Source organism: Fundulus heteroclitus, unplaced genomic scaffold (assembly GCF_011125445.2).
Source record: "Fundulus heteroclitus isolate FHET01 unplaced genomic scaffold, MU-UCD_Fhet_4.1 scaffold_60, whole genome shotgun sequence".
Taxonomy (NCBI): domain Eukaryota; kingdom Metazoa; phylum Chordata; class Actinopteri; order Cyprinodontiformes; family Fundulidae; genus Fundulus; species Fundulus heteroclitus.
The window spans coordinates 2,037,021-2,062,665 of NW_023397033.1; the positions used below are offsets into that span (position 1 = coordinate 2,037,021).

At 41.0% G+C, this 25,645-nt stretch overlaps 1 protein-coding gene across 2 annotated transcripts in view; it reads right to left on the reverse strand.

The window, feature by feature from the left end:
* The window catches only part of pipox (pipecolic acid oxidase), a 35,923-nt gene extending 10,956 nt beyond the window's left edge, over nucleotides 1-24,967 (reverse strand). The window contains exons 1-5 of one of the 2 annotated variants that reach the window (XM_036133285.1): nucleotides 24,719-24,967; nucleotides 18,849-18,997; nucleotides 16,995-17,208; nucleotides 13,334-13,516; nucleotides 7,974-8,126 (exon numbers count right to left, since the gene is read on the reverse strand). In XM_036133285.1, coding sequence (XP_035989178.1) covers nucleotides 7,974-8,126; nucleotides 13,334-13,516; nucleotides 16,995-17,208; nucleotides 18,849-18,997; nucleotides 24,719-24,829 — 810 coding nt within the window. In that variant the 5' untranslated portion in view covers nucleotides 24,830-24,967. The remainder of the gene's footprint in view (nucleotides 1-7,973; nucleotides 8,127-13,333; nucleotides 13,517-16,994; nucleotides 17,209-18,848; nucleotides 18,998-24,718) is intronic. The other variant, XM_036133284.1, reaches the window with a different exon arrangement.
* Nucleotides 24,968-25,645: the final 678 nt, after the last annotated feature.

The window sequence follows — 25,645 nt, forward strand, 5'->3', positions numbered from 1 at the left end:
ATTATCTTTTGTTGTTCCATTGTGCTATTGTATTATATACACCTGGTGGTTTTCATTGTAATACTGACAAGCATTTTTTGAGCAACATACATAGGTAGTATTCTTATTTTCATATTTAATATATTGTTTATATTCAATGATATTTGCCTTTATAGACTCTAAAATACTACTGAAGAAAAAAAAGAAGCGGATGCAGAAGCTAGGAGAGTCCGTTTTACTGGTGGTGGTGGACCACCACCAAGTAAAGAAAAGGCAGATGCGTTGGGTGACTTGATCATTGTCTGGTATACCGTCCAGAGGCAGCTGGTCCTGTATTAGTCCAGAGAACATGTGAACAGTGGATAAGAAGACTTGAACACAAATGGTAAATATATCAAATAAAGTACATCACTTACCTCCTCCTGAACAATTATTCTACTTTTTGTCTTTCCAAAGACCACATTAGTTTGTGTTTTTAGCATAGTGCTTTACCCAGGGAGAATTTTTTCTTGATGCCTCTGCATATTGTCTGTGCACCCTCCACATCTGGCGTGGTATGCCAGAGAGAAGATACTGCCAGTACCTTCCAGCAGAGACCAAAAAGGACGTGTGCATGAAAAACAAGCTCTACAAGTTCAGGAGCAGAAAATGTAATATTTAAAAGAAGAGCATGGCATTACAATGAGAATTTTACGGATTCAATTGTAGGTATTGCGTGAATAATTATGTATTTGACCATATCTATTGTGACCAAGTAGTACTCCGCTATGCTGTCCTCTTTCAAATTCATCACACAATGAAGAATTAAGAAAAATCCTTGATTCATGATTTGCACCCTTCCACTGGGCAACAATGTCTGAAAACTCCAGATTGGGTGTGCACACATCCTGAACATTGATATGAAAACAGCTCTTATGGTTCCTGTACTCTTCAGCATCAGGAGCAGATAGACACTTGATGGGAACATAACTTCCATTTACACAGCCAATCACTTGTGGGAAGTGCCCATATTCATAGAACCACACTTTATACTGGGCTTGTTCAGCAGCATCAGGGAAATGGATGTACAAGCTTCTCAGATCACCTATGGCGCTGCAGTCTGTGGACTATTCTGTACACAGTTGCTTCACTGGCACACAAATCACCAGTTTCACAGTTTACTTCTCAGCCATTTTCAAAGAATACGGTCAGAGCAGGGGAGCTATGTATTCTGTTAACACCGAAGCTAACAGAATACATAAACACTAGAAGTGTACATGCGCAGCCAGCAAACGGAAACTAACGAGGAACAAACAGTGCCGTTGCGTGAAAGTGTCACAATGATTGTGAGGCTGACATTTTTTCGGGTTGACATTTTTACAGAATTCTCGTGGGGGGGGGAAAAAAAGAAAAATTAGAAAATTTCAAAAAATGTAGGCTTGACGCTGCGATTTTGTAATCTTTTTCCAAGAAGCATATACTATAATGTGAGTCAAACGAACTACATGACCCAAAATCCAACAGTGCTTTCGATCAATGTTTTCCACCCGTGTTCAAAAAACAGCAATAGATGGAGAAACCGCCAGTGGAGAATTCGACCTGGAAAAGTTTGACTTGCAATGCAAAGTCAGAAGTAAGGACTTATCTATTAAACTTGTGACAACCTGCTTGTTGCACAGAGCTGGCTGCACCGTTTTCCTCTCTCCCTCTAACCTCCTGTCCTCTGACAGCCCAAGACACGCCCTGGCCACGCCCCCAACCACATGCACTCACCTGATTTGTCCGCAGTTCAAGATGGCTCCCGACTGTAGTTTCAAAAATGTCAGTGTCTCAACAGACAAGACAAGAGACAGAGACAACCGTGACCAGACAGAGGCTTTAAAAATAATTAATCCGAGGCTGTTTAACCCCTCAGGCTATGTTTTTTGAGTTCTTTTTGCTGGATAGATTTTTCTTTCACTGATCCTTTAAATATAAGCCAAACAATAAATAATACATCCACTTCTGTGCTCCTGCCCTGCTAACGTGTCATCTGAAGCTGATGACGTCACAGATACAAAATCTCCCGTAAGTTTTAGAATTATTCAAAACCCTAAAATTAAACAAAAGTAATCACAGTGCTCCTTTAAAGAAGTTAAAATAAATGTAAATATATTTGTCCAGTGAAAGCAACAAAAGAAAACATGTTCCTGCTTCTGCTGTGTGCTAGATTTCCATCTCCTGATCTGTAAGTCTATTTTTTTTGTATGTTTTGTTTGTGGTGTTGTGATATTGCTGGTGTATTGTAGAATACACCAGCAAACCTGTTTACTCCCTGCTCTTGCTGTGGGGCAATTTGTGTTGGAGCCTGCCTACTTGGGAGGAAACAAGGACATTTTATTTTTTGTGGGGAAGGGATTTATGTTTATTTTTGAATGGACATTTAAAAAATACAAACAACTGTGGAACAAACATTTCTGTTGTTGGTGTTATGTGTAAAACAATTGTTTGTCATTCATTGTACTTAAGGGTCTACACCTTTAAGTGTATGGTCCTTGTGTGACTGGTAAAAAAACAAACAAAACTTAAAATCCTACTTGTCAGGAGAGATACCTGACTGGCACCCCTATAGGTATAAAAAAACACCTACAAACCTAGAAAAATCAATCAAAACCAAAATATTGAATCCCTGGCTTACTAAGGGATTGTGGCTTCAAGTCCCATCTGGGGTGCCAATATTTTATGTGACGGTTCCTTTTATTGTAATACTGACAAGCATTTAGGTTAATTGGCTTCTCTAAATTGTCCTTAGGTGTGAGTATGTGCGTGAATGGTTGTTTGTCCTGTTTGTCTCTGTGTTGCCCTGCGACAGACTGGTGACCTGTCCAGGGTGTACCCCGCCTCTCGCCCAGTGAACGCTGGAGATAGGCACCAGCAACCCCTGCGACCCCATGAGGGATAAAGCGGTTCGGAAAATGGATGGATGGATGGATGGGTTCCTTTTATTTTGTGGCATGCATTCACACACACATAGATGTGTGCAATATCTAGTAGGCCATGTTTAATATAGGCAAGACCTGTGATAGACAAAAAAATATGCTATTTGGACTACAAAGAACTATATTACAAATGGCAATGTTCTATAATAATCTGTCTTTTTCCCCTGAAGGTTCACTCCCATCCAGATCATCCACAAGAGCCACAGAAGTACATAACTTCTTTGCAAGTTGTGTCAGAGGAGAAGAGGGAAGAAGACACATTGTTATAAAAGTGTTATAATTTTACAAATAACAATGACAACTAGGGTTGCCAACTGTCCAGTTTTTTGCCGGGATGTCACATTTTCTGAGCCAAATTTAAGTGTTCCGTATGGTGGTTTCTGCCATGTGGGATAAATCAGACTGTAAATTGGAAACTAAATGAAATGTGAGACCTTACAGGCATCAGGGGACTGTTCTCACAGCAGCAGGCCACTGTATAAAAACCTCTGGTCATGGACAATCGTTCTCTATCACACACTGTTCCTCAATAGCAGCATTGGAGGGACAAGCTATCGGTGTCCGAATGGAATTCAGAGACCTGCCACATATGCAGACTGATCCAGCTAAGGTAGCCTGCCCTTTCAACATCAGAACTTAAACAGCAAACTGCTATGAAACAGGCTGTTTGTAACCCTTCTCAGCTGTTGCAGGAAAGCCGAGTCAAGATGGCGTGGAGCGGTCTCTTGCAGCTAGGCCAAGCTAAGAGAAAATCTGATCTGAAGTCACAGGGTGCAACCTGTGCAGGCCCGCACAGGAAACCTCAAGACAGCCACATGGGGAAAGCCTGCAGAGTTCCAAGCAGCGCTGAGCTTCCTCACCCCCCTGCTCAGGCAACCAGCTTTACGTTGGAGTAATTCACAGCAATCGAATGCCCCGTTGCCAAACCAGACAAAGGTTTGGCAGATAAATTACAGGGAAAGTCATAGTCGTATTTAAAAATAATTTACTTTTAATCTGTTTTCACAGTACTTTAGTTAAGTTTCACTAGTCTAGTACAGAGGGTTGCCCGCTCTTGACATTCACACAGCCTCATCAGTGCACAACAGATCATACTATATCCCTGATGGTTTTCAACCATTTTATTTGTCTTTTTGTTTCTTTTGTGTGTACATAGTTCCTTAGCTTCTATTTTATTTTGCTTGATAGTTTTAGTTAAGATTCACTAGCCTTGTAGAGAGGATTTTTTGATTGAAATATAGTGTTAATTCAGATAAACAGCATTCTATAGTGGTGTTCTTGGATTGTTCATTTTATTTATGTTAATAAATTATTATACTTGAAGAGAAGTTGTCACTCCTTTTTTCCATATGTGTGCAGCGTTTTGACTGCAGCCTGCTATTTGTATATACAAACACTAGATGGCACTTCACACCTTACTTTCCTAGACCAGTGTTGGGAGTAACATCACCTAAAGGCACAATCTAGCTGATTACTCTTCTTGTTTTCATAACTCTGTTAAGTTGTTTACATTCTAACAACGTGTTACTACAACTCAAAAAAATTTAAGAGTATTTTAATGCCACAATTCTGCTTTTCTCCCACATCTGCGGAGTGTTTTTTAGAAAGCCTTAGGGGAAAGCAGGGTGGAGGATTAGGGGAAGGGGTGGAGGATGGTGGGAAAGGGTTGCGTGGGGCACGGACATAGACATTAGCTGTGTCTCAATTCGCAGGCTGCATCCTTCGAAGGACCCAGCCTACTCAGCCTTAGGAGGACCCAGCCATCAGAGGATGCTCCGGAGGATCCTCAACCGTTGGTAAATGGGAGGGTCTAGCCTTTGGAGCACTTCCTGGTTGCAACCCGATGTCATCATGTCTACCCCAAGCCTGGGAAAAACAGCGCCAGACGACAAAAAAATGGATATGGAAATTTTTATTTTATTTTATTTTTATTTTATTGGAGGAGGAGAGTCGGTTTAGACAGCTTCGGCGGCAGCAAAACCGGCGACAAATTTTTCTCAGGCTGGGAGAGTGCAGTGGAGAGGCAACATTTACCTGCTATTATTTTCACCCAGGGGCCTGCTAATGATCATAATATACCAGTTATTAAACAAACGCTTGTCAGCAGATTGACGAATATGTTTAAATATAAAATTTTATATTTATTTGTAAGACTTGATATAAGCTTATGTTTGTAACTTTAGTAATTTGAATTGAATAGTTAAATGTGTACAAACCCTGTAAATAACTGACTAAAATCACTACTTTCACTATCACTAAAAAAGCGCGGAAAGCACCTCAGGAAATCTTATGGCAGGCGAGGCCACTAAGGATGGTAGCGGTGCATCCTCAGAATTCGGGGAAAAGGATGACGCATTCGAAGGCTGCATTTTAAACATCCTCAGAATTTTTGCCAAATGGGACAGCCTCCGCGCATCGTTATGACGTCACTGGCCTTAAAATGCGTCCTATGAAGGACGCAGCCTGCGAATTGTGACACAGCTATTATATACGAAGACGCGTCATTGGGCAGGTTCTGCCTATGCTGCGATGCGTCAGAGCGTCCGCCATCTTAAATGTGGCAAATCTGCAGTTACTCAGTCACTTAAACAGCATCAGAGGGACTTTAATCTCAGAATATACTTTGTATTCGTAGTATTTTAGTTTTTGTAATATTACAAGTTTATTTTCGTATCCCTTTAGCTTCACTCTCCTGAATTTATTCTCCTAAAGAATAAAAATATTTAAAATAATCTAACCTGGCCCTATTACTCCAGGAGTGAAATAATTCTGCAAACTGTGACTATTCTGGAAATGTTCCCCCTTAATTCTCATAATGACGTTTTTCTCATAACATTATCACTTTTGTGTTTGTTTGTTTTTTTTACTTTATTGACCTAGGAGTTTTTTCTTCTCATATTATTAATTTTACCTCTTTAATACTCCCCCAAAAAGTCTGTTCCTAAAGGTTCACATGTGACACGGTTTTATGAAATAATGAAGACCACAATGTTTAGATTTAACAAATTGATCCTTATATTCATAACACATACACACACAAATATATATGTGTGTAAGGGTGATGTGGCACAGAGGTTAGGGATTTCGTCTTGCAATTGGCGGGTTGTTGGTTTGATCCCCCGCACTGACTGTCTCTGTCGTTGTGTCCTTGGGCAAGACACTTCACCCGCATTGCCTGCTGGCGGAGGTCAGAGGGCCCGGTGGTGCCGGTGCATGGCAGCCTCGCCTCTGTCAGTCTGCCCCAGGACAGCTGTAGCTACTAACATAGCTCACCACCGTCAGGGTGTGTGTGTGTGTGTGTGAATGGGTGAATGACTAACTGTAGTGTGAAGTGCTTTGTAGGTCGTCAAGACAAGTTAAAGCGCTATACAAGTACAAGCCATTTTTACCATTATATATAAGTTGCCACTCTGCAGCTTTAGTGTGTCCAGTTTTGCAACATGGTGCAGCCTTAGTTTATAGAAGGTAGATACAAGTAGTGAAATCAGCCAGAATACATTTCCATGCAGCACAGGAATGAGGCATCTTTTCTGATTCAACAGAACTCAACTTTTTTCTGCCACATACAATATGTGGTGACGTTGACGTGCGAACCTGCGCCCTATGACGCGTCTACGTATATGATGTCTGTGGGCACGGACAAGGCATGCATAGCCTATGTGATAGCGATTGGTTGAGAAAGGTTTCCAGTGTGTGCAGGGGTTTGCTTAATTTATCTTTTATTATCAAAATTGAAAATGAAAAAAAATCATATCTACACCATATCATATTTATTTCTAAAGCACTTAAAATACAACATAGCAGCTGACTGAAGTGCTGTGCAAATACAAAAATAAAAAACAATAAAACAGTAAAACAAATATGCAAATTAAACCAAATAATCTACATACATATGTTGTGACTCACTTCTCCCACTCCACAAACTACAAATGGTTTACATTGGTGTACAGCAGTGGTCCCCAATCCTGGTCCTCGAGGGCCGGTGTCCTGCAACTTTTACTTGTTACTCTGCTTCAACACACCTGAGTCAAATAATGAGGTCATTAGGAGGACTCTGGAGAACTTGACAGCACACTGGGAAGTAAGTCAGGTGTGTTGGATCAGGGCCCTCGAGGACCAGGGTTGGGAACCACTGGTGTACAGTGTTTTCATATATTGGATCCTTTTAATTATTAGTCATTTTGTATATAATAAATGAACTCAGTATTTCAAATTCCAATAACAGGAAAGTCATCCAAATTTATCACCATTTTAGATTCTTTAAAAATAACTAAATAGTTGCTTAGCCTAGTAACTAGTTACTTTGATGTAAATGAGTTACTAACTTACTAACCAGCCCCCTGCTACCCCACATGCATAAGCAGGTATAGATAATGGGATGGATAGAACATCTCTCTCATAGTAAACTCTGTTATTCTTTTTTTCAGTGTTCTGAAGTATTCTACTCAGTAGATGCAATAGTTTTGAACTTTTTTTCAATACAGGAAAAATAAAGTGGGTCTTATGACTGAGAAAATTATGCAACTGTGCCCTAAACATCAACTGCAAGCTTGACAATAAATTTAAAATAGAACTGCACCATGAGATTCCATCAATCCCAGCAGAAATTCCACATTTAGGGCCACACAATATTAGAAAATCTTGCAATGGCGATAGTATTGGTAAATATTGCAATGATTGTAGTTGCTAAATGAGCCTTTTTTGTTATTTCTTCACTTTCTGATCTGTTCTTTCATCAATATGTGACCATTAACATTTTAGGCCATGACATTTGTCTTTGGCGTGAGTATCTGCTGCCAAGAGATACTGTTCAACTGGCTAAATATTACATTAGTGTATATAACGCAAGTTTTTAACATATAATAACATAATACACAAAGAGAACCATAACACAATACATTGGTCAAAAATTATTGCACTCTAAACGATATCAATATTACACACAGATGTTGCAGAGACAATATGTTTGCAATATATTGTGAAACCTTACTTTTAATCTTTGCAAAAACACTGTAGGGATCCTAAACACTCACCCACCTTTACCAGGCCTGGATACTCATTGGACGGAAGGCCATAGATGTGTTCTTTGGTCTCCACACTTTCAGTGACCAAGAAGCACGGAAAGCGCTGCTTCACATCATATGTCCCAGGAGCCCTCTCCTTCCAGTAGCACACATTGATCTTAACCACCTGCAGTGCAAAAGCAACATCAGAAACCCAGATATCAAAATGCCTCAGTTTGAGTGAACATGACTAGTGTCACTATATATTTTCAACAACTAAGAGAATAAAAGATCAATATAAATAATGTGTTCCATTGTTGAGATATGTGTATGACTGACTGAATGTATTCTGTACCATAACTTGCCTATTCCACACCGCTAGGGGGTGCTGTTCTCTGATGAGAAGTTATATATGTGTATGTTGTTGTTAAAGAAGAGAAATAAAAAAGGAGTAATGGCCTCTATACTTTCGGAGCTGAAAGAGAGAAGTTGTCTATCTACCTTTCCTAATGTTGCAAATATTTAGCCTGCGCTAACAGGTTATGGGCCCAGTGACAACGATAAATAGTTGCAACAACGGAAAGAAGTGACGAAGACAAGCAAAGTTACAACAACGGAAAGCGTGACCACGAACACATGGTAGCTAGCTATGGCGCAGCAAAAGGCAAAGTGGCCGATGTTTGACGGTAAGGTCGAAGAATATGAGCTCTGGGAAGAACGGATGCTATGTTGTATGAACCGTGTTGGATTAAAAGAGACTATTCTGAACGAGCCGGGTAGACCGCTGACGGCGGAGCAACAAGCCGAGGACGAGAAGCGAAATGCTAATGCTTACTGCGCATTTGCACCATTACTGGACAACGTCAGTTTGGGACTGATATTCAGAGACTGTAAAACCATAGGACGCGAGAGTCTCCAAGTGCTGAGAGAGCACTATATTGGCAATGGCAGGCCACAAACCATTTACGCTGACGGTGACTCATAGTTCAGCGGAGATGAAACTGACAGACTTCAAGGTGAAGCTACGAAATTTCGAGGCATCGTAGGAAGCAGAGCCAGAAGCCGAGGTGGTGGGGAAAGGGTGCTGAAAGCCCGCACTGCACTGAAGAAAAAGAACAGCGGATATTCAACAGAGATGGCATGCTGGCAATGCGGAGAAAAGGGACATCGAAAAGATGAATGCACAAGGAAAGTTTGGTGCGGTCCCTGCAAAAGCACAAGCCACAGCGACAAAACCTGCAGGAAGAAAGAGCAAGCACAAAGTTCCAAGTGTGCTCGCACTGAAGACAGCAGAAGCGACAGAGGCGACAACGGCGGCGGCAGTAACAGCAGCGGGCATGGCGGCAGCGGTGGCGGTCTGACAGCGAGCGGTGGAGGACGGATTGAGGCGAGAGACGACTTCACATTCCGAGCAGAAACCGGAGACACCTACAAGCCAGCCCAGCAGCAGCAGACTGAGAAAAAGGGGCTGATCGTTGACACAGGTTCGACGTCCCACATGCTTAACAACAAAAGCCGGTTCAAAACCTTCGATAGCTCATTCAAGCCAGAGAGCCACAGCATGGAACTGGCTGACAGGAGGTGGATGTTCGGGTTGGCGGAAGGCAGAGGAGACGCACAGGTATGTCTCATGGACAACAACAGACGTAGGTGTACAGTGACTCTGAAGAACGCCCTGTATATTCCTTCATTTCCACAAGAACTCTTCTCCGTGAAGTGTGCCAAGGTAATCTTCGAAGAAGGTAATAATGTTCTTGTGGCGCCTAATGGGACAGAGTTTAACATTCAAGTGTGTGATAGAATGTACTATTTGCAAACAGAGTGTGATGAAAACGACATGTGCAATGTTAGCCATGATATCCACACCTGGCACGAGATTATGGGGCATTGTAACTATGACGACATACTGAAACTGCAAAACATAACCATAGGTATGCACATTAAAGGTGCAAAGCGCAAGCCTGACAAAGAATGTCGTGTGTGCTTAGAGGGGAAGTTGACTCAGACGAGAAACAGAAATGCAACTGACAAGGTGAAAACACCACTTGAGTTGGTAAATACTGATCTAGCTGGCCCAGTGACCAATGGTTCAATCGATGGTTACAAATACATGCAATCTTTCACAGATGTGTGCACAGGAGTAGTTTTTACATACTTCCTCAGGACGAGGAGTGATGCCACACAGGCTACTGAAAAGTTCCTGGCTGATGTAGCGCCTTATGGCAGTGTAAAGTGCATCCGGTCAGATAACGGGACTGAGTTTACAAACAGAGAATTTAAGACACTCCTGAGAAAGAACAAAATCAGACATGGAACGTCCTGTCCTTACTCCCCAAACCAAAATGGGATAGCTGAGAGGAAAAGGCGTACTCTTTTCGAGATGGCAAGGTGTAAGCTCATTGACAGTAATTTACCTAAGAGCCTATGGCCTTATGCTGTACAGGAGGCAGCCTACACCAGAAACTGATGCTTTAACAAGCACATTGGCACAACACCGTACACAGCACTGACAGGGAAGAAGTGTGATCTAGGCAATATGCACAAATTCGGGTCAGAGTGCTATGCGTATGTACAAAATAAGGATAAACTAGATCCCAAGTGTGAGAAGGGCTTCTTCATAGGGCATAACAAAGGGAGCCCTGCCTTTCTAGTTTACTACCCCAACAAAGGGAAAGTGCAGAAACACAGGCTGGTTAAATTTATCACTAAAACCACTTGTGACAGCAAGACTCAGACACAGGGATTAGGATTTGACCCCATCGTAAATACTGACAGGACAGACTCACCGCAATCCAGTGCTCAGAGCACAGATGTACAGACTGACAGTCCAGAATCCCCAGAGGATGATGGCGAGGAGCACCACAGGGTGACGCCACAGGACACAAGCAGTAGAAGATACCCCACTAGAGATCGTAAGCCCCTGAGTAATCTTAGTGATTACGTTACTCAGGGAGATACTGATGACGATGATAGTCCACTCACCAGTGTTGACTATTGTTACCGAGCAGTGTGTGGTGTACCACTGACCTTTAAACAGGCTATGACATCTCCACAGGCAAGTAAATGGAAGAGGGCAATGGACGAGGAGATACAGTCTTTAGAGGAGAACCAGACCTTTACCCTGACGAAATTGCCAGAGGGCAGAGAAACAGTGGGAGGTAGGTGGGTACACTCTATTAAGGAGGGTGGTGATGGTCATGAGCAGTACAAAGCCAGATTTGTGGCGAAGGGGTACAGCCAGAGAGCGGGAATAGATTATAGTGAGACATTCTCCCCCACAGCCAATATAACAAGTGTACGTGTTGTCATGCAAAAGGCAGCCCAAGAGAAGTTAGTACTACACCAAATGCTGGTGAACAGTCTCAGTCATTCCAAAAAAAAGTAAAAAAAACAAAGCAACTGGACTTGTTTTTCGTTGTCTACGGAAAACAAGTCCAGTTGCTTTGTTTTTTTACTTTTGTTTGGTACTACACCAAATGGACGTGAAGACAGCCTACTTACATGCGCCAATAGACCGAAATATTTACATGGACCAACCTGAAGGTTATGAAAAACTGGGGGACAACCTAGTATGTAAATTACAGAAGTCAATTTATGGCTTAAAACAGTCGGGTTGAAATTGGAACGAAATGCTACATAAATGTTTGATAAGTGACAACTTCACACAGAACCCAGCGGACCATTGTGTGTACACAAAAGAGTCAGAGCAGACAGTGAAGGTGATAATAGTCATTTGGGTGGATGGATAATCGCAACGAACAACACAAGAAGCCTAGAGCAAGTGAAGTCAATGCTCTCCAACATGTTTAAGATGAAGGACCTAGGCAGGCTGAAACACTTTCTAGGCATAGACTTCAGTCAGACTGATGAGTGTGTAATAATGTCACAGTAGAGGTATGCTGAAAAGATCCTCAACCGATTTGATATGCAGGACTGCAGAACACGCGAGACCCCATGTGAACAAAGATTGACTACGCTGATGATGCGCCTAAGATGACAGATGTGAGGAAATACAGGGAAGCTGTAGGTAGTCTCATCTACTTAGCTACTTGTACGAGATCTGATCTTTGTTTCGTGGTAAGCAAGCTTTCACAACATTTTGCGAACCCCACATAGGAAAACTGGGTGACAGTGAAACACGTGCTGCGTTATCTTAAAGGTACTGTTGGTAAGCAGCTGACTTTCAGGAAAGGCAGAGATGGTTTAGGCCTCCGGGCATACGGTGATGCAGATTGGGGCGCAGACACTAGTGATAGACGGAGCACATCTAGTTACTGCGTGAGCATGAGCAAAAACAGCTCACTGGTATCTTGGAGAAGCAAAAAGCAACCCACAGTAGCCTTGTCAACATGTGAAGCCGAATACATGGCTTTAGCTCTAACAATACAGGAGTGTATTTATTTAGAGCAACTGCTGAAAGCAATGGATTCCTATAAATATGTTCAAACCACTGTTTATGAGGATAACCAGGGCACCATTGCACTTGTGAAGAATCCTGTATACAGACAAAGGTGCAAGCATGTTGAGATCAAGTACCATTTTATAAGGTCAACCATTAAAGATGGAAAGATGGCACATGTGTACTGTCCTACAGATGAGATGGTAGCAGATGCTATGACCAAACCAGTCTCAAAGGTTAAACTGAGGAAGTTTTCCAAAGTCATGTTTGGTGTAAGCATCTGAGGGATTGTAAATATGTTAAGTTCTGTATGTGCTGTAAAAGGCTCTGATTCAACTCTGTTTACTCTGATTGTTAAAAAGGGTGTACAGGATACAAGTCATTCATAAGTGGGAGTGTTGACATGTGTATGACTGACTGAATGTATTCTGTACCATAACTTGCCTATTCCACACTGCTAGACAGTGTTGTTCTCTGATGAGAAGTTATATATGTGTATGTTGTTGTTGAAGAAGAGAAATAAAAAGGGAGTAATGGCCTCTATGCTTTCGGAGCTGAAAGACAGAAGTTGTCTGTCTACCTTTCCTAATGTTGCAAATATTTAGCCTGCACTAACATCCATCCCCTCAATATCTGTTCTCCTAGTTAGATTACTTTGTAGAAAATATACTTACTGAGTTTTATCTGAAATTATGCTCACTGTACAGATCCTTAATTTGGTGAGAAATATTTAGCCAGGGACAGAATTAAAGCTGTTGTTTTCTGAAGGCTGAGACTGAGTCAACATCATGTCCTGCAGTTTACTATAGCGTTGGTCCATACCATTCCAAGCTGTATACTAGAATACAGTATCATCAACAAGGTCCTGACATTGATGTTTAAATATATTGTATGCCGAGTGCTGTAGTTGTGTAATCATGTTCATCCTTTGAAATGTTGCATGCAGTAGATACAGCCGTCTCAGCAACATTATATGTGACACCAAGTCTGAATACCTCCAGTGGTAACTGGAATCCAGTGTGAGCCAGGAGTTTATTGGTCCAGGGTCCAGCCGTGATCACCACACTCCTCGCTTGATAAACTCCTCCAGAGGTCGTCACCTTGACAACAGGACCAGGATTGATTTCCATAACCTTCTCATTGTCTCTTATGACTCCGCCCAACTTCTGAAACTGACCCTGAAAAAAAGAAAAAAAATTCTCTTAGACAATCAGCATTTTCTGTCAAAATAGGTAATTTTTTTACTTTGTTGGTGTGGCACTAAATAGCCTTTAATTGAAAGCAGGCTGACAGAAAAATGAGTTGAGAGATAGGGGAAGACATGCAGCAAATTTCCACAGGCCGGAGTTAGGGCCTGTGGACCCCAACCCCAGTGATGTGCACTACTCTTGCACCACCACGACCTTGAACGTTTTTTTTTTTGTCTATAGATGTAAATTACTTTTTATGTAATTTATTAGGAGAATTTAATTATGGTAGTGGAAAAAAAACGGAACAGAATTTTATTAATTCATTTGATCTGTCCATTTAATTAATTTAAAATTTTACGGTTAAGAACTCACAATTGAGGAAAGATTGCTGCAAAGTCAGTGACTCGATGCAACTGAAATAATATTAGAATATTATTATTGGATATTCTGTCCAGGAGTGACGCTGAAAAACTAGTCAATGCATTTGTTACTTCAAGGCTGGACTATTGTAATTATGTATTATAAGGGAGTCCGCAAAATACAGTTCAAAGCCTTCACCTGATCCAAAATGCTGCTGCAAGAGTTTTGATGAAAATTAAAATGATCATATTTCTCTTATTTTATCATCTCTTCATTGGCTTCCTCTTAAATCAAAAATAGAATCTAAAATTCTCAATCTCACGTATAAAGCCCTTAGTAATCATGCTCTTTGTTATACTAAAACACCACCATGATGAATAATTGATCTCAGATTGAATTCTGAACAGTGGAAGAGTTTGACAAAGGAATCCCACTCCTGCCGCAAAGGACACACAGTCAGAGAGGGCGGCCTCTCTCCCTTCTCTCAGCGGGAGGCCAGCTGTGACCACTCCCTACAGATAAGTCACAGCACAGCTCTGCTTCATCCCTTCTCTCTTCTCCACACACTCCTCCATCAACAGACGACCAGCACTCAAGGAGGAGGGGGGGGGGGGGGGGTCTCCTTCCTCAGCAGCCATGTGACTGAAGGCCCTGCAGGAGCCATGCATGGGGCCTGGAGGAGGCCACGAGCTGAGTGAGAATGAGCCTTTCTGAAACTCAGCTCCTCCCTGGCATAGGGAGAAACTGCCAGCCGATTCAAAGATAAGTCTCTCACTTCTGCTTAAAACAGATGCCGAAGTGAAAGAATCCGTCTTTGCCAGCTTTGTTTTGCTTTCTCAGCGGACCCCAGACGGAGCTGGTTCCAGGCAACGCGGGGCTGAAAAGCCGGCACAGGAGCCACTTCCCCATACTGAGTAGAAATCTGCCTAACTCAGATCGCAAAGGAGTCAGAGACTGTCTGCAGGACAGCAGGCCTCCGACCCAACCCACATGGTGCTGCAGAGCTAAGCGCTAGCCCGCCAACAACAAGCCAACAACTTCCCTCCTTCAATGCTCCTTCATGGCCAAACTGGACAGAAATGACACGAGACAAAAGACAGGTTTGGACAGGGAGCTGAGGGTGAAGTAAAAAGGTTTATTGGGAAATGTATGTAACTCGGTGGACATATAATGCTTTAGAAAAGGGCTGACAGGTAGCTCACGCTAGCATTAATGCTATTAGCCTCGCTAACATCCGGTCTCGGACATTTCAAAAGGAGTTCGTTTTAAAGGCATACTATGCAACATTTTTCAGTTAATTAATGTGTTCCATACCGTTTTGGATGATTAAATGAGTCATTTCAGGTCGAACAAAGGTTTTCTCGGCCGCCCTGGTGGTCTGTGGGGTAAATACCGTACTTGCAAGAGCCCTCGGCCCGCACCCACAGGCTCAGAAGTCTCGTGCAAGACCGCGAGAGTCGGTCTTGCTTTACGGCAAGAATTCCATGTGTTTTTGCCCTGCCATTCACTATATGCACGTGCGAAAGCAACAACAAAGAACCGTGTGTTAACGTCAAATAAATATGCAAGCATATAGTTTTTTTTTTATTATTATTATTATTTTATTTTTTTCGGAATGTTGGCGAGGCGGCTGCGGCAGACGCCTCGCCAAGATAGCGCTGCGGGAAACCCTGATGTTCATACTTTCACTGTGTTAGTCATGGTTTGTACTGCCGTTTTTTCGACTTTTCGTTGCGTTCGCCTGTCTGCTAAGCTCCAAACAACCGAAGCGCCTGGCTTGACGGAGAAACCAGAACAGCTGAGCATCTTTATGACAGTGTACTTTTATTTTCGCCCTCTGGGGGGAGCCTCGCTGGAAAATCAACCCCGGTTGCATAGTATACCTTTAAAGCACAAAGCTTAACCGTTCAGCTCCGCCATCCTTCGATGGTGCTATGAGCCTTATCCCCGCATTACTATCAAATATTAATGTTGGTAAAGGCAATTTTGATAACTTTATGTTGTAACCTCTTAGCCACCGATTTGCTACAGCGACCCCAGACGCCCGGAGGGAGAATCGCATTAACAAACTCGGTCGTAGGGGTTTAAATGATTTTACTGGGCAAATCAGTAACCAGAATGTTATTTTCTCAAAATAATGTTCTGGTTAACTTGTGCTTTGCTAATTTAACTACGATTCACATTCTTTAAGGTGAACTTTGGTTCTTTAACCTGTTTTGTCTTTTGGTTGTTTTTGCGTGTAAATAGTTCCTTAGCTTAGTTTCTTTTTATCTTCATTTTGCTTAGTAGTTTAGTTAAGTTTCACTAGCCTAGTAGAGAGGATTTGTTAATCGAAATATTGTGTTAATTCAGATAAACAGCATTACATAGTGATGCTCTCTGGATGTTCATTTTATTTCTATTATTAAATTCTTGGACTTGAAAAGAAGTTGTCACTCATTTATTCTTTGTGTGTGCAGGTTTTGCTGATAAAAGATCGCTAGTGCTCGAATTCATCCCTTTCAACCATTGTCTTGATATCTGCTCAAAAGCTGATCATCACTAGACAATACTTAACAGACAGAGGGTTATTTAATAAACATTAAATAACATTAAACAGTGTATAATTGCACAACATCTGTCATACATCAGAGATCTGGTTACTCCATATGTTCCTAACAGAGCACTTTACTCTCAGACTGCAGGTCTACTGGTGGTTCCTAGAGTCTCTAAAAGTAGAATGGGAGGAACCCAATTATAACAAGCAAGCAATCAAAAACTGTTTAGGGCACGAAATTCCAAAATATTCTTTCATTTAATATTTTTTCTGCAGAGAGGAGGATTGTAAACGGAGTAAATATGCTTGTATAGTATGTATTGTAACTGCTGCATTGCTGAGTATAAATAATGTTGACAAAAACAGTTTATAATTATTCAAGTGTTTTGCATATCTTATAGAATGAAGACTGCAAACAGCATATACTTATACTTACTAATTTGTTAAAGTTACTAATGTGTTAAAGTTAATGTTTTGTTGAATTGAACAAAGTTTAATTAGGAACTTTACCTGGAATAAGATAATTTGGTTCCTTAGCAGTAAAAATGTCAGTTCCTAAAACTACCGTACCTGTACAGCCTTCAGAGCACGGTCAGCAAACAGCTCTCCAGCTGTTACATCTACCAGAGCGCCATCTCCTTCAGCCAGGATGACATTTGGGATGTGCTGGGGGAAGTTGTCACGGGTCAAAATCACTGTGGGGACCTTGTTCCTCTGCAACGTGTTCTTGAAAAGCTGGTAATCCCCACTGTGTTCTGGTCCCATGACTAACAGTCCTGTTTGTCTGTGAGGAGAAATAAAGGTGCCATTTTGGAAGGAAGGGATAAAAGCCTGTGTGTATTTAGCTCACTGAGGTCAAACTGAGAAACACAAAATTTGTTCTGCAACAGCAGACAAGGGTGTTCTGGGGTAATGTGTTTGTGAAAAACTGAAAATAATATAATCAAAATCATATCCATAAGTACAAATATTTCTCCCAGCACCGCATATGTGTATATACAGGGATTGGACAATGAAACTAAAACACCTTGTTTTAGACCACAATAATTTATTAGTATGGTGTAGGGCCTCCTTTTGCGGCCAATACAGCGCCAATTCGTCTTGGAATTGACATATACAAGTCCTGCACAGTGGTCAGAGGGATTTTAAGCCATTCTTCTTGCAGGATAGTGGCCAAATCACGACATGATGCTGGTGGAGGAAAATGTTTCCTGACTCGCTTCTCCAAAACACCCCAAAGTGGCTCAATAATATTTAGATCTGGTGACTGTGCAGGCCATGGGAGATGTTCACCTTCACTTTCATGTTCATCAAACCAATCTTTCACCAGTCTTGCTGTGTGTATTGGTGCATTGTCATCCCGATACACGGCACCTCCTTCAGGATACAATGTTTGAACCATTGGATGCACATGGTCCTCCAGAATGGTTCGGTAGTCCTTGGCAGTGACGCGCCCATCTAGCACAAGTATGGGGCCAAGGGAATGCCATGATATGGCAGCCCAAACCATCACTGATCCACCCCCATGCTTCACTTGGGGCATGCAACACTCTGGGTGGTACGCTTCTTTGGTGCTTCTCCACACCGTAACTCTCCCGGTTGTGGGGAAAACAGTAAAGGTGGACTCATCAGAGAACAATACATGTTTCAAATTGTCCACAGCCCAAGATTTGCGCTCCTTGCACCATTGAAACCGACGTTTGGCATTGGCACGAGTGACCAAAGGTTTGGCTATAGCAGCCCCGGCTGTGTATATTGACCCTGTGGAGCTCCCGACGGACAGTTTTAGTGGAAACAGGAGAGTTGAGGTGCGCATTTAATTCTGCCGTGATTTGGGGAGCCGTGGTTTTATGCTTTTTGGATACAATCTGGGTTAGCACCCGAACATCTCTTTCAGACAGCTTCCTCTTGCGTCCACAGTTAATCCTGTTGGATGTGGTTCGTCCTTCTTGGTGGTATGCTGACATTACCCTGGATACCGTGGCTCTTGATACCTCACAAAGACTTGCTGTCTTGGTCACAGATGTGCCAGCAAGACGTGCACCAACAATCTGTCCTCTTTTGAACTCTGGTATGTCGCCCATAATGCTGTGTGCATTGCAATATTTTGAGCAAAACTGTGCTCTTACCCTGCTAATTGGACCTTGACACTCTGCTCTTATTGGTTCAATGTGCAACTAATGAAGATTGGCCACCAGGCTGGTCCAATTTAGCCATGAAACCTCCCACACTAAAATGAGAGGTGTTTCAATTTCATTGTCCAACCCATCTAGTTAGTTATTTATAGTTTATATGCATGCAAACAAACATCAAGTATAAACAGTTACGGAACACCAACATCTATAGCCTTTGCTAATTTCCGATGCATATTCCAAAAGTACTGTTTAAACAGTTGTCACTCTGCATCTCAACTTTCTGGATTACCTGTACAGTTTGACACCAGCATCCTTCTCTAGTTGAGCCCACTGATGGTAGCATTCCTCCATCATCTGGGTGTAAAAGTCCTGCTCATAGGCCTTGCGAATAATGCGAGTCTGACCATGGGAACTCCCACGGGTGTGGGGCAAAACGAACTGGAGAAAAATATTCCAGATTAGGGAAACAGAAAACTGTCGGGTAAAAATAAGCACATTCTGTTCCAGGGTTTCCCAAAGTGTGTGTGTGTGTGTGTGTGTGTGGGGGGGGGTCGGGACCCCCGGGGGGGGGGGGGGGGTCGGGACCCCCAGGGTAGACGTGAGACATCACCTGGGAATCGAAAGATGGCCCAAATAATGATCCAAATTCCTGACTTTACAATACACTTGTTTTAATATAGCAAATATTTTGCCTTTAATCACGGAAGATAATGTAATATATCCATCCATCCATCCATCCATCCATCCATCCATCCATCCATTTTCTGACCCTCTTAATCCCTAATGGGGTCGCGGGGGTTGCTGGTGCCTATCTCCTAAAGTAATATATATCAAATTAAAATAATATGTAAAACTTACCTCAAAATTTCAGATTCTTTTGTGTGAAAATTTAATCCTCCATGGCCATTAGTTTACTGTCATTAATCTACAATGACCTTAATCCAATTAAGAGCCTAATGTTATAATTTTAGGTTTACAACAATAACGAACATTTCATTATGAGAATAAAGTCAGAATATTACTAGAATAAAGTCAGTTGTTTGCAATATGCTAAAAAGATTTTGCATTTGTGAAATCGATACCAAAGTAGAACTTTACAAGATGCTCAACATTCCAACACAGTGGGAAGACTGTCCTTTAAATAAATAAAAATTACTACTTTAAATAAAATTACTACTTTATCACTTTATTCTCATAATTTCCAAAAGAGAAAAAACTACTAAACTACTGGGACCACCAATCTCTGGTTTTGGGTTGCAGGCTGAAAGGTTTGGGAACCCCTGTTCTATTCTACTCTATGTAAAAGCTGCAGCAGTGGGTTTTACATAGCACATTTATTTAAATACAAAACTTACCTGTCTCATACTGCTCCAAAAAATGTATATATTTATTGTAATGGTATCTTAGCTGGAGGTATCTGAAGACATCACATTTTTCCAGATTATAGTTATCTTGAAGTTGTTTAAAAATCTTTAATTCAGTATTGCTTCTAATAGTCCAGTAACTTGTTATACCTTTTTGTGACCACTGTGTAAATACCCTGTCATTTTAATTAATGACTTAAACCTTCCATTAAAAGCTCGTGTTCTGCTTGGGAAAAAAATTGTGCACGTTCTTTGGCCATGCTGAACAGCCAATAGCAGCATTGCTGATCATTGTTTCTACTATCGATACATTTCCCCTTTTAAAGCAACGCATGAACGCGCAGTTATCTCAGATAACTCAATCCAGCCATACTAATCATTAACAACAGGTGTGTTCAAAGAACCCAATTGGCTGGATCATGGTTAGCACGATGAAATCATCTTGGATGTCTCATTTGATCTTGGATGTTTTAAGCAACATACAAAGAACAGACCTCTGTTATGATAACATAACTTGCTCTAGTTGTGCTCAGTGTAGTGTTATGATTAAAAGTAATGTTTTTCTACACCCCACACACAGGTAAAAAAAAATAAAGATTAACTAGAACAGGATAACATTCTGTACTAAATGCATTATTGAAATGCTCATGCAGCTTGGTATACATACTGCAATTAAAATATTAAAGACATCTGGAGTTCTTAACACATACTTGCCACTTTTAACACGGTTGGCCAGTATATTTGTTCCAGCATAAGTTTGAGATGGTGTCTACTCCTAAAAGAGGGGGTGACATAAATACTCTTGTTATAAGGAGAAGCATTTTTAATTCACACTTTATAAACTCTTTACTAAATCTCATGAGTTTCAATGAGGAATTGGTGTTCTGTTTTCTCTGAATTGTATGCTTTCTCCAGTTTTGTGACTTGTTTGACTCTGTGTCGCATTGGAATTCTAAAGATGGTGTATATATTATTGTTCTCGATGAGTGTGTGTCATGATTTAGGTTTTTGTTTGTTTTGCTTTGGACTTTTATCCAATCAGCTCAGTTACCAGTCAATTAGCCTACATCAACTCCACTTGCTGCCAGTAATTACTGGTAACTCTGGTCACCTGCTTACTAGTGATGGGTCCGGCAACACCGATGTGTTGGCGCATTCGTCGATCTCGTAGAGCAAAATCTGTGTCGATGCGCGTATCGCTATGGGAAAGTCACGTGACCGATACAGGAACTCTTTCGAACTGACTGACGCGCCAAACTGTTTCTGTTCCCTCTAAACTGCGCACGTGTGCATTCGCGCACACCATCTGGATTCAGCGCGCACAGCAAAGCTATGCTGCGCAGTAAATAAAATCCAAGCTGAACTGTAAACAAAATAATAATAAACAAAGTTTTTTTTAACCATTTTGCAACTCTGGTGTGAAGCTGTACCACGGCCCGGCTCAGTGAGTGCCAGGTGCTGATCGGAGCGCACCACTGATGGATGGGTTCTGCAACGCCTTTATGGTTGGGCAGGTTGCACTGTGCATCTTTGTTCTGAGCGTTGTTTCAGACAAAAACGGCTGATCTACACTGAGTAGAAAGCTGCTACTCTGAGTAGTTCTTCCTCCCTTTGTCATACTCAGCATGTCCGATTTCAGAACAGATGATATTAGTCAGGTTAACTAAACACAGCGCCCTATCAACCATTGAACGTGAGCATGAGCATGAAAAAAAGCCCGATGACTGGATCGCAAATAACGTGATTCACCATGGCAATGACAGGAAATAAGCTTGGAATTGTGCATGTCCTGCGAGTAGAATTTGAAATATTTAAAGAAGGCATATGGACAACATTAAACCATAAGAAACAATGCCGTTGCGGATGAAAACCGCAAGGGAAAATTGTTAAAAAAGTCAATGCATGCGCGATATGAAAGTTATGTGATGGAGAATTAAAGCTGTTTTCACCACACTTCACTGTTCAATACAAAAGGGGGAGTATATGTGTGTGTGTGTGTGTGTGTGTGTGGGGGGGGGGGGGGGGGGGGTGCATTGAAAGGACTTGGCAGCAAAAAATTTGTAAAAAAAAATTAATAAAAATGCCAGTCCAAAAGCATCCTCAACATGTTTACTTAGAGGTTATTACGTTATGATACAGGTTCACATTATTTATTGACTGTATCTAAAAAAAAAAAATCAAATATATTTTAAATTCAAATGGAAATATAAAACAATACAATGCAACATACAATGACTTCAATTGTAAATATTGTGTATACTAGGGGTCCGTTCTTCGTACGTTGCTTAAAACATCCAAGATCAAATGAGACATCCAAGATGATTTCATCCGGCTAATCATGATCCGGCTAATTTGGTTCTTCCAACACACCTGTTGTTTACGATTAGTATGGCTGGATTGAGTTATCTGAGACAACTGCGCGTTCATGCGTTTGTTTAAAAGGGGAAATGTATCGATAGTAGAAACAATGATCAGCAACGCTGCTATTGGCTGGTCAGCATGGCCAAACAACGCCCACAGTTTTTTTCCCAGCAGAACAAAAGCTTTTAATGGAAGGTTATGCCGAATTTGAGTCATTAATTAAAACACCTAAAAATCTGTTAAAGCCAGGAGAGAGGGCTGGCAAAAAGCAGCAGACAAATTAATGCGTAAATACTGTCCATGGTAGATGTTTCTACCACTTTCTACAGTATGAATTTTTGAATTTTAATAATCTCATATTTACTTTGTTCTTTTATGTCAGAGCCTCCACGGGACCCACTAGAACATGGGGACAAGTAAAAGTGAAATACAAGAATATTCTACAAAATGGTAGCCTTTAATTATTATACTGTATTTTAAAAAGGCACTTGTTATGTCAAGACATCCAAATTTCAGTGTCATTCCTTAGAGACGGGAAGTAAAGGACACGTGCAAACTGGGAATTTTAACAACAACAACAAAAAAAAAACAATCTTTATCCATAAAAAATGAAAATCTTCCTTTTCCAAGTCATCCACAGTTTACACGGTAAAACTGTATTGCTCCGTGGCTATAATCCATCCATAGTTTTTTCTAATACAATATACGGCTCGACAGGAAGCAAGCCTTTCAAAGTAAACTAAACTTCACAATAAAATGGCCCGAACAAATCTTCTTACTGAATATGATAAAAATAAAAAGCAAACCATCATACAAATAACTTAAAATTTTAGATTTATGGCTCCAACACCACTTTTTCCTCTTTAAAAGCCACTGTTAAATGATGTGTTTGTCTGTTTATAACAGCCACCAAGAAAAATCTCTACACTCGCGCTGCTCTAATGGATCCTGTCTATTGCGCAATACGCGATTAATTCGAAAAAACTCTGCAAATTATTCTAGCACCTTCCGCAACAGGTTGCTGTCGTAAAAATGGACATGGCTACCACAGACTTCCCATCTCCTCCGCTTATACAGCCGTGATCTAATCTTGTTTACATGAAATAAGCCTGCTCTGGAGCAGGCTCAAGCTGGCGCACTTGTTGCTATGACAACAAGTGCAGGAAGTCTTTCGAAGAACCAAACGATCCAAGATCATGCCAAATCGTCAACAATGAAATCCTGCTAACTGAGTTAGCGACGTACGAAGAACGGACCCCAGGTCATCAAATCAGTGTCAGTTAACTCTGTCAACTAGGTTGCCTGTAGGGATTTTTAAGGTCCAGCAGGTGTCAGTATTCAGTAACACAGTATTGTCACAGTATCAATACAGTTTGGCAATGTGTCGAAACTAGTGCTGTCAAACGATTAAAAATTTTAATCGCGATTAATCCTATAATGTCGATAGTTAACTCGAGATTAATCGCAAATTAATCGCATATTTTATCCTTTTATTTCTGAAAGTGTAATAGCCTGTTTGGGCATTTTAATGTGCAATTTTGCAATAAATGACACTAATAAAATACATGCTTGTACAAAACATATTTTTATGTTATTTTTCAAGCACTTTTCAGAATTGGAATGAAAACATCCTGGTGCCAAATGTTAAACTCTGGACTATAATGGCTAAATGACTAATCATGACGCCCTGATGTTTACACCATGTGTAAACAAATGTGTAAATAAATACCTGTTTTCATGCCGATATATATTTTTTTTGCCTCTTAAACAAAGCTAGACATGGTATTATGCATAAACATATAAATTAATAAAAATTGTACATTTCAATAAAGTCATAAGTTTTGTTCATTTCTTCACTCTCTCTCTCACACATCTAATTCTGAGCTTTCACACCAACAACAATAATTTCTTTAAATATTTTTGCTTGCTGTTTATATCCATATTCATAGTTTAAGCCTGGAAAAAGGTTTTAAATTTCCAGGTCATTCCAGTCTTATACTTTGCTTGTAACTGGGCAGGAGCTTAGTACCCTGAATGAGACTGTTGAGCAACTGTTTAGTAACTCCAGGTCCTTCGTTTGGCAACGTGATTCAGCCTTAGTTTGTCAAATACAGAGAAAACAAATAAATAAGCATTAAAGTACGGTTTATGGGTTGGGTTTCTGCAATGTTATCAGCATGTTAAAAGCTCATCTTCAGAACCAATGTCTGATAAAATGGTGATCTTCTGCATCAAGTAATCTACTTTCAGCAGTTATCACCGGTTATTGCTCCGTAAACTGCAATAATCAGTTGGATACACTCAAATGTAGTGCAGGCAGGTCTCACAATAACCCCTATTTGGTCACTTATTTTGCTTCTTACATCCGAGCTGTAAGTTTCCTACAATGCCTTTAGTAGCTCTGACACAGGCTGCATGTTTGTGTCTGACACACCTGCTCCAGCAGCAGAGTCTTCTTTTTCTGTTTAGCCAGCTGGTAGGCTGCGAAGGAGCCCTGGACTCCCGCCCCGATCACCACACAGTCATAGTCTTGCATAAGGGACATGTTGTCTGAAGTCTTCTCACGGCAAAAACAGACGCTCGCAGCTCCCAGCTTTTTTACACCTCATAGTTCTCCGCCCATGTCAGCTGGAGGCGGACCTAAGATCCTGAATCTGTTGGAACCCTCAGTGCTGCCTGTCAGGAACATGTCATTGTCTCGTACTGTAAAGTACTTTAGGCTACACCCCTAAGCGAGGTTAATAACGGTCATTATCAGGAGTTAACTCCTGATAACGACCGTTATTAACGGATTTGCACCCGGGCTTGGCAGAAATGGACGTGAGTCCCTGAAAGTCATAAAAGAGGGAAACGTGCGTGGAAATTTGATCAGCCTTGCAACTGCCTCTGTTTCCATTAAACCCAGGTAACATTTTAAATAGGACTCCTACCTATTTACAACATTAAATTGGCAAAACACATCACTGAATAGTTTCATTTACTAATGCATTTTATAGAGAAAACGGCCATCAACAATTAAAATAAAAGGTTAATTTTCACTTTTAATCATATAAAATAGTAATCTTTCAGGCTTGATCCTTTCTTTTTTACTGCCAGTGGTCAAGCTGAAAATCTTTATAAGAGAAATAGTAAAAGCATTTCATTTAGTGCCCTTTAAACAGCTACACACCAACATCTCTTAAAAGAATTTAAATGCACATGTACATGTCATTCATTGTTTTCCTGGCATTTAGCCAGAACCTGGGGCAGCAGGTTCAAATTGTGTGTATGCTCTGGTTCCATCTTGCTTATTCCTGCATCACCGTCATCCAAGCTCACAGCAGATCAAAGGGCACATTTATATAACACCAGACACGAAATG